We start from the raw sequence: 16,536 nt of genomic DNA, 5'->3' as shown, positions 1-16,536 counted from the left end.
ACCCTCTGCACTGAGACCAAGAGTTACAATCGTTTGGATTTGGAACATCATTGACTTTGTTGTAAAATGATTACATCTTAATTATGCCTGACTGAGTATTGTGCAGATGGATCTGCCCTGAAATGGGGAGAGGATTAAAAAAAAAAGTAATGAGCTGCATTGTAAACCTCTCTCTATAATACAAGGTGTGCTGTGAGCGTCGTGTCTGAGCTGCATTGTAAACCCCTCTCTATAATACAAGGTGTGTTGTGAGCGTTGTGTCTGAGCTGCATTGTAAACCCCTCTCTATAATACAAGGTGTGTTGTGAGCGTCGTGTCTGAGCTGCATTGTAAACCCCTCTCTATAATACAAGGTGTGTTGTGAGCGTCGTGTCTGAGCTGCACTGTAAACCCCTCTCTATAATACAAGGTGTGTTGTGAGCGTTGTGTCTGAGCTGCATTGTAAACCCCTCTCTATAATACAAGGTGTGTTGTGAGCGTCGTGTCTGAGCTGCATTGTAAACCCCTCTCTATAATACAAGGTGTGTTGTGAGCGTCGTGTCTGAGCTGCATTGTAAACCCCTCTCTATAATACAAGGTGTGTTGTGAGCGTCGTGTCTGAGCTGCATTGTAAACCCCTCTCTATAATACAAGGTGTGTTGTGAGCGTCGTGTCTGAGCTGCATTGTAAACCCCTCTCTATAATACAAGGTGTGTTGTGAGCGTCGTGTCTGAGCTGCATTGTAAACCCCTCTCTATAATACAAGGTGTGTTGTGAGTGTCGTGTCTGAGCTGCATTGTAAACCCCTCTCTATAATACAAGGTGTGTTGTGAGCGTCGTGTCTGAGCTGCATTGTAAACCCCTCTCTATAATACAAGGTGTGTTGTGAGCGTCGTGTCTGAGCTGCATTGTAAACCCCTCTCTATAATACAAGGTGTGTTGTGAGCGCCGTGTCTGAGCTGCATTGTAAACCCCTCTCTATAATACAAGGTGTGTTGTGAGCGTCGTGTCTGAGCTGCATTGTAAACCCCTCTCTATAATACAAGGTGTGTTGTGAGCGTCGTGTCTGAGCTGCATTGTAAACCCCTCTCTCTTCTTGCTCTCAGCTGTCTCTCTGTTCTGCCCGTATGTGTTTCAGGCTGTTTGAATACCGCGGCCGCGTGTCTCCTGCCCCTCGAGCGGTCCCAGTGAAGCGCCCCCGTGTGGCTGTGCCGTTAGTGCGCAGAGTGAAGTCACTTCCTGTCAAACTAATGACCCGATCGGCCGCCATCACAAACAACTCTGCAAAACAGAAATGTAAGTGGATTCCTGAGGTTTCTCAAAACACCTGCTCTACCCTCACCCTGCTGTCAGCCTTACTCTGAACTGAGTCAACGTGGTGCCATGATCTACCCTCACCCTGCTGTCAGCCTTACTCTGAACTGAGTCAACGCGGTGCCATGCTCTACCCTCACCCTGCTGTCAGCCTTACTCTGAACTGAGTCAACGCGGTGCCATGCTCTACCCTCACCCTGCTGTCAGCCTTACTCTGAACTGAGTCAACGCGGTGCCATGATCTACCCTCACCCTGCTGTCAGCCTTACTCTGAACTGAGTCAACGCGGTGCCATGCTCTACCCTCACCCTGCTGTCAGCCTTACTCTGAACTGAGTCAACGCGGTGCCATGCTCTACCCTCACCCTGCTGTCAGCCTTACTCTGAACTGAGTCAACGCGGTGCCATGCTCTACCCTCACCCTGCTGTCAGCCTTACTCTGAACTGAGTCAACGCGGTGCCATGCTCTACCCTCACCCTGCTGTCAGCCTTACTCTGAACTGAGTCAACGCGGTGCCATGCTCTACCCTCACCCTGCTGTCAGCCTTACTCTGAACTGAGTCAACGCGGTGCCATGATCTACCCTCACCCTGCTGTCAGCCTTACTCTGAACTGAGTCAACGCGGTGCCATGCTCTACCCTCACCCTGCAGTCAGCCTTACTCTGAACTGAGTCAACGCGGTGCCATGCTCTACCCTCACCCTGCTGTCAGCCTTACTCTGAACTGAGTCAACGCGGTGCCATGATCTACCCTCACCCTGCTGTCAGCCTTACTCTGAACTGAGTCAACGCGGTGCCATGCTCTACCCTCACCCTGCTGTCAGCCTTACTCTGAACTGAGTCAACGCGGTGCCATGCTCTACCCTCACCCTGCTGTCAGCCTTACTCTGAACTGAGTCAACGCGGTGCCATGCTCTACCCTCACCCTGCTGTCAGCCTTACTCTGAACTGAGTCAACGCGGTGCCATGCTCTACCCTCACCCTGCTGTCAGCCTTACTCTGAACTGAGTCAACGCGGTGCCATGATCTACCCTCACCCTGCTGTCAGCCTTACTCTGAACTGAGTCAACGCGGTGCCATGCTCTACCCTCACCCTGCTGTCAGCCTTACTCTGAACTGAGTCAACGCGGTGCCATGCTCTACCCTCACCCTGCTGTCAGCCTTACTCTGAACTGAGTCAACGCGGTGCCATGCTCTACCCTCACCCTGCTGTCAGCCTTACTCTGAACTGAGTCAACGCGGTGCCATGCTCTACCCTCACCCTGCTGTCAGCCTTACTCTGAACTGAGTCAACGCGGTGCCATGATCTACCCTCACCCTGCTGTCAGCCTTACTCTGAACTGAGTCAACGCGGTGCCATGCTCTACCCTCACCCTGCTGTCAGCCTTACTCTGAACTGAGTCAACGCGGTGCCATGCTCTACCCTCACCCTGCTGTCAGCCTTACTCTGAACTGAGTCAACGCGGTGCCATGCTCTACCCTCACCCTGCTGTCAGCCTTACTCTGAACTGAGTCAACGCAGTGCCATGCTCTACCCTCACCCTGCTGTCAGCCTTACTCTGAACTGAGTCAACGCGGTGCCATGCTCTACCCTCACCCTGCTGTCAGCCTTACTCTGAACTGAGTCAACGCGGTGCCATGCTCTACCCTCACCCTGCTGTCAGCCTTACTCTGAACTGTGTTCTTTTTGTTCTTCCCAAAGAGTATCACTCACATGTGGATGGGTTAATAAAAATATTTTTTGTTTCCTGCAGTGAAATCCAGTGAACTTCAAGCAATTAAATCAGAGCTCACCCAGATCAAATCCAACATCGACGCTCTGCTGGGCAGGCTGGAGCAGATCACAGAGGAGAAATACTCAGCGACAGGTGAGTGAGCAGCTCACAGTACAGTATACTGTGCATGGGGTACAGATCAGAGAAATACTCAGCAACAGGTGAGTGAGCAGCTCACAGTACAGTATACTGTGCATGGGGTGGTGAGCTGGCTCACTGCTTATAAACACACCAAATAAGTAGGTATGTTTGCATGTATGTATGTGTGCATGTTTGTGTTTGTGCATGTATGTCTTTTCCGTACTTGTCCCACAGTTGCATTTCATGCAAAATACCAGAAGATGGCAGAATTGCATAAAACGTAATGCAGCTAAAAGCATAAAGCCCCTACTGAACCACACCAGCCTCATCAATACACAGTCAAGGCAGGGAAGGGGGGCCGCTACATGTGAATATTGCATTGCCTGACTTTTCCATTCACATTCAGTTTAGCACATGCACACACACACACATATATACAGTATATTATTGAAATTAAAAAATAATAATGTTTCAAAACAACTAGTTTTGACGGATCAGTAATTATTAATTCCATTTAGAAAAGTGAATGTGCAGTGACAGCTTTTTCCCCAGTCTAGTCGTCTGTGGGAACCCGTTGAGAAGTAAGGCTCATAAGCTTCACATGCAGTTCCACACAGCTCGTAAATAAGTTCTGTGAGCCATTCCCAAGGGCTTCAGTGAACACGCTGGAATGGATTTCCAAACTGTGGGCTTGTTCAAAAGTACTGCTACTCTTGTGAACATTTGCATGTGTTTACTATTAAAAATAATGGGGTACCACTGGAAACCAAGCCATTTTGTGACATCCTGTTAGGAAGTCGAAGCCATTTGTGAAGGGAAAGGGTATTTTGTTCTGGACAGCAGCCACGTACCATGCAATGAATTGCTTGCTGTTGCACCCCATAGATCATTATTTTTTGTAAGAGACCTGTGCTGCACACAGCATGGGACGCTGTCACAGACGTGCACGCATAACCAGAGTGTTGGTGTTTCCACCATCATGCGTGTGCTTGCGTGGCGTCTGGATCAGGCAGGTCTGGAGACTGTATGTGTCAATGAGACTCAGCCTGTTCTGTCCTCCAGACTACCTCAATTCACACTGTCTGGTGTGACATGCTCCACTTGTATACTACACTAGACTGAACACAGTGGTATACTTGCTGTGTGTATACAGAACACTATAGGATGGTTATACTAGGCTCAATGTACAAGCAATGTGCATGTGTAATGTAACTCACAGTGACACATTGTATCATTGTTGCCCGTGTGTTACCGTCTGAGCTCCCAGCTTTTCATTCAGCCCGTGTGTGTTACCCTGTCTGAGCTCCCAGCTCTTTTCATTCAGCCTGTGTGTTACCCTGTCTGAACTCCCAGCTCTTTCATTCAGCCTGTGTTGCGTCCACAGAAATCAGGAAGACGGAGGAGAGTAAGAGCGAAGTCTCGCAGGACGACTCGGCCTCCGAAACAGAAGAGCTGACAGAGGAGCCGCTGAACGGGGACGAGTGTGAGGAGGACATGGTGAGAGAGGGACACTGGAACTCATTCACACTCATTACCCTGTCTGTCTCACCCAGCCACCAGCCAATGACAGCCTTTTCACTACTCCCAGCATTCCCAAAGTTCTGGGGTCAGACAGAGTCCTCTTCCAGGCTGTATGGGAGAGTCGATATCTCAGTATCCTGTTTTAAATATGCACTTTTTTCATGCTTTTTATATATGCTTTACCATACCTCTCTGGGCTTTACAGTGCGTCCCTATGCTTTATTACACTTTGCTCTGCTTTTACTGTGGGAAACTTTTAGAAGGCCGTCCTTACACCCAAAAAAGCAGGAAAATGAAACGCCAAAAGTAATAATTTTCCACCCCTCTCTCGGAGTCTGTTGGACCTGCCTTGGCATTGTGTGTATTTAAAGATGCACTGAGCAGCAGGGCAGGGTGCAGTGAGCACGCTAAACATGTGGCCTGTGTCTTTCTCTCTATCAGAATAGTGCTGATGCTTTGCTGGACTCCCCAGCCCGAGGCTCCCGGGACTCATCTTCGCTGACCATCTTTAAACTAAGAATGTGGAAAATGTTATATGGTAGATAACTTTGATTCTACAGTACAAAGTGTGTTAGACCACTAGAGGGCTGTGTCAATTAGCGAGGACTTACTATACCTGTCTATCTGATTTTCTGTGGCAGACCTTTAACATCTACTTGATTTTTCAGATGGAGTGCTCTTTAAAAAAGGGGGGGTGTCTATAAGGTCTGAGAGGTATTTGAGCAAACAAAGCCTCATAACCAACCCCCCCCCCCCCCCCCAAAACCAAAAAAAAAAAAACTTACCAATCAGCAGCCGCCTAGTTTTCCATCTGGGGAGGCTCAACAGCACAGCAAGGACCATAGCCTGTTATAAGGCAAGTGTCCAGCAGGTGGCGTCAGGGTACATACAGTAAATGTTGATGTGGGATTCCACCAAACAGACGGGCATATTGACAGGAAATGCATGCCTCTGTTGTACAGCGATGGCACTGCTCTTTATATTACAGTGTTTTTATTCGAGATGCAGGGTCTGCTGCTATGACACTAAATGATTTCTGATGAACAGATCCAGCCGTGCATGAAATGTCCTGAAGCAGCACCTGAATCTGCATCTTTACAGTCCTGAGACTAGCTGAATCAATGGCAATATCTCATTGCACATTACCACACGCTGACACATCATCAGATAGCCCTCTCTAACACTTTCTCAAACCTATCTGCTGATGTGTTTTTTTCTTTGCTTTTTAAACAGTGATTTTCTTATACAAATGAAGCCTCTTTTGTTTTGTTCTGGTTTTGTCTTGCTCTTTTAGGAAAACAATCACCTCTCAGAAATGGATGCGATTCTACAGTAAAAGGCGAGTTGGAATGTGCCATTGTGTCTGAAGCCCTGCTTGATTCTTACTGCTGCCCTTTGCCTCGTCCTTCAAACAGAACAGGCTGCTCATTCAATTCTGCCAGTAGCTCCAGTTTGCAGCCTGTTTTTCCATTCACTGTTAGACCATACATCAGTGGCTGAGAGCACGATCATTGTAAATAACAAAACAACATACGTGAGAAATGATCTGAATCGTAATATCAATCAGCCATGGGATGTTTAATCCATTACTGCTGTATCACACTTCTTTCTGTGTGCTTTAGTGCTCTTGCCTACACTTTACCATGTTTCTTTGTGTGCTTTAGTGCTCTTGCCTATACTTCACCATGTGTTCTGAGTGCTTTAGTGCTCTTGCCTATACTTCACCATGTGTTCTGAGTGCTTTAGTGCTCTTGCCTATACTTCACCATGTGTTCTGAGTGCTTTAGTGCTCTTGCCTATACTTCACCATGTGTTCTGAGTGCTTTAGTGCTCTTGCCTACACTTTACCATGTTTCTTTGTGTGCTTTAGTGCTCTTGCCTATACTTCACCATGTGTTCTGTTTGTCCTATTGCTGTTTACTATGTGTATAACACTGTGCACTATAATGTGGGTTAGTAGGCAGTTATGTTCATATAGTAATGGATAACGATTAACAAATATTCCATGATTATTGAGTAAGGGCCAACAGAAGAATCAATCTCGTTTAGTATTTATTTTCCAATAGAACGTTTTTCTCATCTTTGTGTAATCCTCCCATAATTATTTTCTTTGGATGCTTTGTCTCTGCAGCTTAAACCCCAATTTTCCTGATTTCAGGCTCCACTTGCCAAGAAAGCGTTCCAGTTGTTAAGTTTATTTTTTGTAATTTTGTATTTAATATTGCAAGCTTGGGCTGGGATTGTGAAATAAGAGCGCCCCCCACCTCCCTCCTAAACAGCGCACTAGTGGTAGGTCTCAATGCAGAGGAGCCAGTATGGGGGGTGTTGCACTTCAGTACCAACCAGCTATGTGCTGTTTGGTCAAAGACGGAAGTGACCTGCTAGTGAACATTTTGTGTAAAGTGTAGATTAACTACACAAAGGCTATTTTTTTAAATCACCATTATCAAGATTTGGAACAAAAATCCAATGTCCCAGCCTGGCAAGAGAAACGGTTTGTATCGGTAGACAGGTAGACTGCCAGTCGAGCCGTGCAGAACCTATTGCTCGCTGGCTTCGATCAACCACAACTATAAAGTTCACGGCCTACGGACGAAAGTTTTGCATGTCTCCTGGTTCAAGCTGTGTTTAACAAAACAAACAGTGTATTAAGTTCTACTCGTTTCAGAAGTCTGAACGGGATGGATGATTTAATGTCAGCTGTTGGCCCTTCCAGGCAGCTGAGAAAAACATAAACACATGTGAATGTTGCCAGCGGTCCAGCCCTTCTCTGCATTCTTCCCAGTATGCTGACGGACAAGCGGCTAATGCTGTTCTTCCTCTTTCTGTCCAGGCAGCGGGGAGTAGGAAGAGACTGTCGGCTGGAAACAAAATGTTTTAGTACCACAGGCATCCGAGCGAGAAAGGGGAACCGAGGGGTGCCGTCAAGTTTAACAACTTCAACGCAGGGAGAAGCGATGGGTTGAAACGGACCACCTCGACTCCCCTGCCGTCTAAAACAAACAAACTTGAGTTCCTGCTCTCCACAAACCTGGGAACAGGACGCAGTGACAATAAACTGTTGGATTCAAATATTACTTTGAAAAGAAAAACAAATAACAGTTTCTGGATTACTGTTAAGCACTCTCATAAAAGGACTGTGATTTTATGACTGCTGCTAAATATTAGAAAGTGTTCCCCTCCCTCTCGCCCCGCCATTATCTGCTCTGTTTTTATTTATATATACTGATCTTATATAGATAAAATGGTATGTTATTTTTAATTACTTGTGTATATTTTCTGCTTGCACTTTCAAGACTGCAAGAAATCTTTAAAGACAATGTAAATAAACAAACATGAACTTGTTGCCTGAACTGGTGGCGCTGCAGAATAGAAACCATGCGAGTTTTTAGGTGGTGTGTTTTCTAAATTATGAAAGGTTTCCTCCTCCCTTCTTTTTTTTTATTCCTCTTGGGAATATATTTGCATTAGACCCAACTGCTGTTTTCCCATCATGAGCTGAGAAAGCACTAAGGAGACAGATTCATAAACAAGAACTCACTTCCACAAACCTACGCTAAGAGAGTTCACTTCATAGGTTAAGCATTCTTCACGGATGTCATTGTCACTGCTCTGTGAAGCAGACATGTACGCTGAATTGCATCACACCTGACCTGCAGGAAGTCACCTGACTTGTGCTAATTCGCTGCATTTGTTGTAGAATCCGTGTTCATACGGTTGCTTGTGTTTTGAGTGGAATAAATACTTGGTGTTACTTCTTTCTGCACACAGCAGTGCCCTCTAACCAATACCCTCCCCACCCTGCTTCAGTCCTGGAGAGAACATGAATCTCTGTATGTCTGTACACCCAGATGACCTGCAGCGCACACAGCGTGCCTGCAAATTGAGAACGCAGCATCGGGCAATATAGTCAGGATTTTAGAATCGTTGACCACAGGGCGCATTGCGGGTACATTTATTGTTTCAAAACAGAATCTGGTGTCCTAGTTAAATAAATGATTATTTCCCAGAAGTAGCCTGAAAGTACTGTACATGTTCTGCACCGCAAACCCTCACCCCCTCGATTTAGTATCTTCACTGCAATTTTAACATTGCTAAAAACAAGACTGCATATAAAGGCATCTGTTTAGTGTTTAAAATGTCACGAAAAACTGGGACCTCTGCTAACAATACATTACGGATTTGGGATAGTGGTTTAAAAAAAAAAAAAAAAAAAAAAAAAAAAGGCTGGGCGTTTCTTGAATAAAACATCTGCCTGTGTTTCTCAGTCTCTGCACATAATTGGTCATTGCTCTCTTCTGATATCTAGCCAGCTTGTTTATTGTTCAGCTGAGTTCTCTGAAGCAATACTGCACCCCACTGCATGCCCTGGGGTGGCAGAATCCTCACTGGAATCGTTACATTGACAGTTATGCAGATTCATTTCTTTTTATTTTCAGACAACATTCCTGTGCCGCTGTAATTTCTTTCCCCTCACCTGCGTGTCGGATTTCATGTTGTTGAGCTGGTCTCTCCCCAATGATCATGTTGAACAGAAGCTGCTAATCATTCTCTGTGTCTCTCGATGTATGCACCAGGTCTGCATTCTCCACATCAAAAACACAATGCACAAAAAAACTAATAAATAATGACATGTCAGCTTGGTGCAGGTGGGGAATTCAAAAGTGGTTCAAACCACAATGCCTACACTCCCATTCACATCACTGAATTTAAACACTTTACTGGATAACCCATACACATGTAAAGCTATTGGAACGCATTGGTAAAAACTACCATGGACAAACCGTACGTATTAGAAAATGTTTTTGTGTGAGTGTGTGTGTGTGTGTTTGTACTTATTCCAGCTGTTGAAAGAAGATTTATGCTCCCTTCTTGTTCTCAATCCCAAATCTCCACTCTCCAGATCAGAATGTGCTGCACTGCCCATGCTATGTTCCACCCCAAATCAGCTGCCTGCTCTCTTCTGGGAAAGCAATTGCTAAAAGGCTTGTACTCTTTTCAAAAAATGTTAACATTTATTTATGGTAGGCGTCTGGATTTTGTTGCTGTGAAAACCGTGCCTGGACTAACTGTGCAAAGTGCCAAGTGTAAAACCTCAAGTAAAATCTGACACAAGTAGTCTTAATGTTCCATTGCAGCCCGAAAGGAGGTTCAGATATTAATGGAATTTAGAAATACGCCAGATGTTATCCGTTAACACACACAAACCTAAAATACCGGTTAACAAAAGCACACAGGTGTCTGCTTTTCGGTTGTTCCCTAGTTCGATGCATGTTGGGGTTTCATGAGGCAACGGCTGCAAATAACTAAATATGTAAGCATGGCATCCCTTCAAAAGCGACGCACCTCCACAATACTGGGAACATGCGCCCCCCACAGGAGGCACGAAGAACACAGAAGAATGACATGAACCTCGTTTAGTTTATCAGGATATTAATAGATGTGCATTAGACTAGTCTACACACCTAGACCGGTCTTAATCTAGTCACTTAGACGAGTCTAATACAAGTTAGCCAGTTGAATACAAAGTCAGACTGACTCATTCTAAGCCTAAATGTTAAGACTCCCCTCACCCAGACTAACTCCCAGTCTTGGTCTGCGTTGCTATAGCAAGGAGGAATGGCTATTAAAGGAGGTTAATGAAGGAGGTCATGTTTAAGGCACAGCTCCAGTTATACATTGCAACAAAGGCATACAAGTCTGCCAATGTACAGATTGGGCCCATTCTGGGTTTACTGCCACTGACACACAACCCCTAACAAACCAATTCTGCAGTAAATGAGACAGCCACAATCCCTTTCTATACGACCCCATGACAAATCTTGTGCTGTTTTATATGTTTCCAAAGACCAACATTAACAGCCCAAGCCCTGCACTTCAGCACCTGATTTCACCAAGTGATTTGTTGCTTTTAGTTGTATAGGTTTTTAACAGCTCATCGCACAAGGTAGCCACATTGTAGCATCTTCGCAGTGTGAAGCTGCTGGCACACTCTACAAGCACATAATGGTACATTTCACTTGTATAAAGTGAGCATTTTATTTGCAATGCCTCTGAAGTGATAGAGCAGGACATTCAGAGACCTGTAACATGCTAACTGTGCCATTCCCTTGACCGTTTGTCTTGCAGCTCGCAGTTGAAACAGCTACTGACAAAAAATAAATAAAATACAATTGTTTTTTTTGACAAACAAGGTGTTTGATTATTGTAAGCTGGTCAGCTTTACTCATATCAACAGCCTTTGTCGTCATCTCCAGGAGAGAGTAGTGCTCTATTAATTATGAAAGTTCAATTCCATGAAGCAAAAAAAAGTTATAGTACATTTTATCACCAACCCCTGCTGTCCTCACTCGAAGCTCCTAATAGTTATGGATCACAATCAGTGACCAGGCTGTACCAGAATTAGAACAGTGCATTTATACACACATACCCCCCTTCCTCCCCACATCTGCAGAAACCTTTAAAAAGCACTTTTGAGAAGCTGCAAATCACCTCTAACACCAATCTGAAGTGGCCCTACAACACAGTTTGCAACCCCAGAATGTTTTTTTGTCATTGTTTTATTAGGGGTAACAGGCAAGTAGCAAAAAAAATGCTAGGTGTTGACAATTCAAGTTCACGATGTTACCCCATTTAAAAAAAAAAAAAAAAAAATTCCTTGCAAGCAGAATGGAAAGATGATGGCAGCAACACAGATGTGCAGAAATCACACAATGAACTACGGAGAGCGCTTCACAGAATACGCCACAATCCTTTGTCAGTTGCCATGCTCTTTAAGCTGCTTAAAACCCACCCACAGTTTGTAAAATAGTCCACCCAGGTCACTCCTGTGCCTTCGCCACCCCCACACACGAGGAAGGGATCCAGTTCGCTAGCGCACTAGTTGGCCTTGGCGCGGAGCTGAGCTCTCTTGCCCGTGACGGCCTGGAAGCCAGTCTTGATGCTGGCCACAGAGCAGCGCGAGTGGCACGTCTCGCACTGCAGGAAATACAGACGGGTGTCTTTCTGCAGGATGGTGTCTGGGGACCGGCAAGTGTGGCAGGTCACATACTCCTCTGCAAAACAAAACGACACACAGAAACTTCACACACTGCCCGCATTAATGACTGACGGACGACCCAAGGTGACGATTCGGACACACATATACTAAATAAAATCTAGCTTTAGTAGAGCAAACTAATGCAAATGTTACATGCTGATCAAGCAGCTATTGCTGAAGCTCATGGGAACGACAAGCATCTTTTGTTCAACATGTGTTATATATTGCTGAGCCATTATCCCAAAAGTCAAAGAGTCTCAAAACCTTATTATAGATGCTGTCAGTGTAAGTTATAGGCAGTTACTCTTTTTCTAAAGGCAGCACTGTTGAGTTAATCAGAAATAGCACGGACCATAAAAAGCGTCCTTGGCTTCAAAGGCTTGAAGACCCGACAATCTTGGCTGAAACATGGCTTGTTCTTTTGAAACCCATAGAACATCTGAGAGTCTGTTCTAGCAGCAGCAGTTATAAAAAACAGCCATTGTTTCATCATTAGAAGGCAGCCCTCCCTGGCATTAAGAAAATCATATGCCATGCAATCTCTTTTTTTTGTGTTACTTCTGATGCTGTAATTCAGTATTGGCATTGACTAATTAATAAGTCACTCACTGATGTATCTCCTCAAGACGTTTTCGATCTGTTTCTGTTGGAATCTTCCCTTGATGACAAGCTGGTTGTTGCCGTCTATAGACCCGCTGTTGGTGCAAACGAAAGGCACATTTAAACAAGTCGATACAAACTGCACACTGGCCCAATTAGCGTAACACAATCTTCATTCCTTACAGGCTCTCTAAATACCCATCATCATGACGATGGTTTAATAACACCAGCATGGTAACCATCACTTATATTTTGAACTTGTGCCACATGATGCAACATTTGGGGTCAATAAGCACAACTTCCAACCAAAGTGTCAGTTATTCCAATGTGCGATTCACATCAGATCTGCTGACACTGATTTTAACAGCAGGTCTTACCTTGTACCCAACTCAGCCAATAAAAACGCCAGGAGATGCTTCGGCTGACGATGCAACCTGAGAAGAGAACACAAGGTGCATCAGATAGAACACTGTGTCGCACTGCAGAACCCTAACAATACACAGAATGGATGAAACAAGTTTGCTAGTAACCCAACCCCTTCACTACAAAGGAAGAGCTCTCAGCATCACGATAAAGGAGACAGAAGCCGCATCCTTCATTCCAGATACAATACAGTCTGCTTTTATATAGAGCTTTTCATGCGGAGCATCCCAGGGCACGTCACAATAAAAACTCAAAGAAAAAACAAAGAGCCACTGGCCAATCAATCCAGCTCAAGAACAGCCCAACACCATCAAATATGTCCTGATACTGGATTTAAAAAAAAAAAAAAAAAAAAAAAAAAAAGAAAGGGGACTTGCCTGTGCCAGCACTCCTGGTCCGACTTGTGACGCAGTTCCAAAGGCAGGGAGCAGAGCAACTGAAGGCTCTCGCCCCTCTTGACTTTAGACACCTAAGAACTACCGGAAGTTCAGCATTCGCTCATCTCAAGACACTCAATACCTTGCGATAAAGAATGTACCAACCAAGTGCCCCTGGGTCACCACTGCGCAAACGACCAATACAGAAAAATGAAACATCATAATCAGATCTACTCACAGTTTGCAGATATCTGTGAAGTTGACGAATGAAGTTTTCTTAGTCCCCACTCTCACCACCTGGGGTGGTTTCATGACAAACTTCCTCTTTTCTCCAGCGACCATGTCCGGGTTTTTTTCTCTCATGATATTAAACACACGATACAGTAGCTGGAGGGGAGGGATCAATACATAAATAACTGGTCAAACAGATGCATAACTACGCACGCACACACACTGCACGCACACACCTGTAACTGCTTTAAAAATGAATTCGGAGGGAAAAGCCTTAAACACGACAGCCGAGCCTGGTTTTATTTATTCTACCTCATCATAGGTGTAGTCTCGCTCGGTGCCAGCCCAGGCAGGTCCAGACTGAGAAACGAACGTGATGCCATCGTTATTCTTCCCTTCTTCATCATCATCCAGTGCTGTCCAAAACAACCACAGTTAAATGAGATCAGCACATTACTCTCAGCGAAGCCAGTGTGATGCAAAAGCTCAAGCTAAAAATAACAAAAGCAGCAATAAAAACAAACAGTCACAGATCATTCAAGCGATTGTTGTGAGAATGTAGAAATAATCCTTGTGCACCCAGAAACAAAATACCTTCCCTCCCTCCTTCCTCACGGGTATATAACTCTTTGTAGGTAACATTTGCTCAAATTAAAATGACACTTTCTTTTTAACAGTTGCCAGGTATTGCACACAAACAAATGCATCCAACAGGCCCCTTCTGCACAGCAGACAGCACTGACTGACCTTCTCTGTCCTGCATTTCACCCTCGTCTTGAAAAACAACTTTCCTGGGTTTCTTCTTCTTGTCGGGCAGCATCAAGTCGAGGTCGTTGTCATCATCTACCGCTTCCGTCGGCTCTCCCTCGATTTTAATATCCTAAATTCAAGACAGCAGTGTTAGGAAACGCCAAGGGCAAACTGGAAACAGGTGTTGTGCAAACGGAGAGTGGGGTCAAAGAGGCCCACAGATAAAGTCTTAACTGTCTTATTTGAAATGTCTGCAGAGACAGGGAGGAAGCCAGCAACGCCCCTCACACATATCACAAGAAACAGGACTAGAGAGGCTGAATTGTACTCGAAGCACAGAGCTGGTTATACTGACCATCACACCGGCCGTCAAGCTTTGCTCGCCTTCATCGTCAAATTTCTTTTTAATTTTCTTCTTCTTTTTCTTCTGATTGAAAAAGATCAAGTCATCCAGATCATACGATGCTTCTGAAAACAGGAGATTAATGAGAGTGAGGGTCTTCCCTCATAACAGCACACACACAGAACTTCAACACACAGTCCGAGAGTCCCCACCTTTCTTTCTGCTGTCATCGTCATCCACATCGCAATCCTCCTCCACGGCCTCGGGCTCAGCCTCCTTGGCCTCAGCTGGCTGGGTGTCCTCACTGGGCATCTCTCCCCCCTCCTCATCCAGCATGAAGGGCTTCTTCTTCTTCTTCTTCTTCTTGGTCATGTTGGGGTCAAAAATCATCTGTGGGAACAAACGGGAACCAAGTATGAGCCTCCATTAAACGAAAGCTTGGATTACTGCTGTTGTGGGGAAAGAAATGCTTCTTAAAGGTACACAAGGGACTGAGTGGTTGTTCAAACTGTTTCTTCTGAAATTTGAGGGGGACTCAAGGATCACGAGGAGGAAACTGACAATTTGGACGACTAGATCCAACCTATCAGCAGGGTTGGCAATTTCTTTTTTTTTTTTTAATAGATCGATTTTTTTGGATTGTTTCCAAATTATGTAAATATTTTAATAGTACCGTAGTTGTAGCTCTGCCTCCAAATACTGAAACTAACATTCTTAGGATGTTGTGAATGGTGGTTTGTTAATAGTTACATACCAAACCAAATTACTCTCAAATGAATACATAAACAAAGCAAACTTCTCATTGTGGCATCCTTAAATGTGAACTAGAATATGTTTTGCCTTCTAAAATGGTTTTCACATCTTTACTGCATCAGCACAGTCTTGTCTTTTACATTCCGAATGATACACCCTTCATCAGTCTGTGTGAAGTTTCCAATGAGATAGATAGATCTCTATCTATCTATCTATCTATCTATATCTATCTAGATCTGTATCAGCAGCAGTTTAAAGGGATTTCCTAATATCCCCCCCCCCCCCCTCCTCTTTCTACTCCGATTACACTAGCATCGCGCTATATCCAACACGTATACACGACAACACATTCACCACACAATTAATACATTGCAATACAAATGAACAGCATAACGCAGCGAGACTACAGCTAGCATTGGAGGGCATGGTTTCAAACTGACCCGACACGTCTGTTTTTTTTAGGAGCGAATTGTATAGATGTGGTCTAGAGGTATAACAGTACATTACTTATAACGTTTTCACCTCAATCCAGCAGTTTTTCACACAAACATGCTGCAGGGCCCGGTTTCGGGTCGTGTCATTTTAAATGTCTCGCTGGGAATCCCATTGTGAACCTACATAATGTACAAGTGTCTACTGTCCATCACGTTTCAACTGTAACGTGTACTTATTTATAATAGAGCACGTTACATTAACAATACAGACCAAAAACAAGCCGGTTTGCAGACACACTGGCACCGTACGTCTCGTCTCACATGTCATGGGGCTGGACAAAAAATCTTATCGGGCATTACTAGGCCCAAAACCAAGCTACTCGATTCAACAAACTTAATTCAGTTTACTTATCACCGACGTTTACTTTACAAGGAACAAAAATGTGTCTCTACTCACCTCGTCTCCAGACATGACTGTTTTGCTTGTGTGTATTAACTGCAAGTTTTGTATTATTAGTCTGAATTCACCACTCACTACCTATCTCTCCTTCCTCCGTGCGGCTCCCGTTTCTTGCATCAGCTTTCAAGCACTGGGCATGCGCAAGCAGACCGGCGCGCGCCACACTCCTCATCACGCAGGCTCGTGATTGTAGTTTCTACCGGCAGAGCTCTAGTGTATGCTGGGTAATAGTGGCCGTCCAAGGACAATAAATACATTTTTTCGCTGTGATGTAAATTACTTTTGCAATTGACTGTAAATTTGCCCTGTGTGTGTTACCGTTATTATTCGGGAAATTTAAGAACTGTATTATTTGTGTTTAGTAACGTTGCATCTGCATGAATGAATGAAAGTCATGCAGTCAGATGCTCTTTAGAAATTGAAACTCCGCTGCGTTCTAGTTTCAGGTAGAAAGGCA

General features: G+C 44.6%; 2 protein-coding genes across 7 annotated transcripts in view; one reads left to right on the top strand and one right to left on the bottom strand.

Moving 5' to 3' along the window:
* LOC117432963 (RNA-binding protein Raly-like) overlaps positions 1 to 8,427 on the top strand; it is a 39,020-nt gene extending 30,593 nt beyond the window's left edge. For 2 of the 6 annotated variants that reach the window (XM_059003515.1, XM_059003516.1), the window contains exons 5-10: positions 1,118 to 1,275; positions 3,047 to 3,160; positions 4,533 to 4,645; positions 5,111 to 5,207; positions 5,964 to 6,008; positions 7,507 to 8,427. In XM_059003515.1, the coding sequence (XP_058859498.1) occupies positions 1,118 to 1,275; positions 3,047 to 3,160; positions 4,533 to 4,645; positions 5,111 to 5,207; positions 5,964 to 6,008; positions 7,507 to 7,550 (571 nt within the window). In that variant the 3' untranslated portion in view covers positions 7,551 to 8,427. Of the gene's footprint in view, positions 1 to 1,117; positions 1,276 to 3,046; positions 3,161 to 4,532; positions 4,646 to 5,110; positions 5,208 to 5,963; positions 6,009 to 7,502 lie in introns of all 6 variants that reach the window. The other 4 variants (XM_059003517.1, XM_059003520.1, XM_059003519.1 and 1 more) reach the window with 4 other exon arrangements.
* A 2,262-nt stretch (positions 8,428 to 10,689) lies between these two features.
* Positions 10,690 to 16,264, bottom strand: LOC131702044 (eukaryotic translation initiation factor 2 subunit 2-like). Its single transcript, XM_059003514.1, has 9 exons — positions 16,077 to 16,264; positions 14,645 to 14,822; positions 14,445 to 14,557; positions 14,087 to 14,219; positions 13,652 to 13,755; positions 13,347 to 13,495; positions 12,686 to 12,742; positions 12,318 to 12,403; positions 10,690 to 11,724 (listed from the first exon to the last, which is right to left on the bottom strand). Exons 1-9 carry the CDS (start codon positions 16,089 to 16,091, stop codon positions 11,549 to 11,551), a joined length of 1,011 nt encoding a protein of 336 aa, XP_058859497.1. The 5' UTR covers positions 16,092 to 16,264; the 3' UTR covers positions 10,690 to 11,548.
* Between the last annotated feature and the right edge of the window lie 272 nt (positions 16,265 to 16,536).

The sequence above is a fragment of the Acipenser ruthenus genome, chromosome 29 (genome assembly GCF_902713425.1).
Source record: "Acipenser ruthenus chromosome 29, fAciRut3.2 maternal haplotype, whole genome shotgun sequence".
Classification (NCBI taxonomy): domain Eukaryota; kingdom Metazoa; phylum Chordata; class Actinopteri; order Acipenseriformes; family Acipenseridae; genus Acipenser; species Acipenser ruthenus.
Note: the sequence above shows the minus strand (reverse complement) of the source record. Positions and strands in the feature narration are given on the sequence as shown.

Coding starts and splice junctions, on each gene's coding strand:
- LOC131702044 (XM_059003514.1), bottom strand. Junction 13,496..13,651: donor GAGACTACACCTATGATGAG/GTAGAATAAATA, acceptor CCTCCCCTCCAG/CTACTGTATCGTGTGTTTAA. Junction 12,404..12,685: donor TTGGCTGAGTTGGGTACAAG/GTAAGACCTGCT, acceptor TTGCACCAACAG/CGGGTCTATAGACGGCAACA.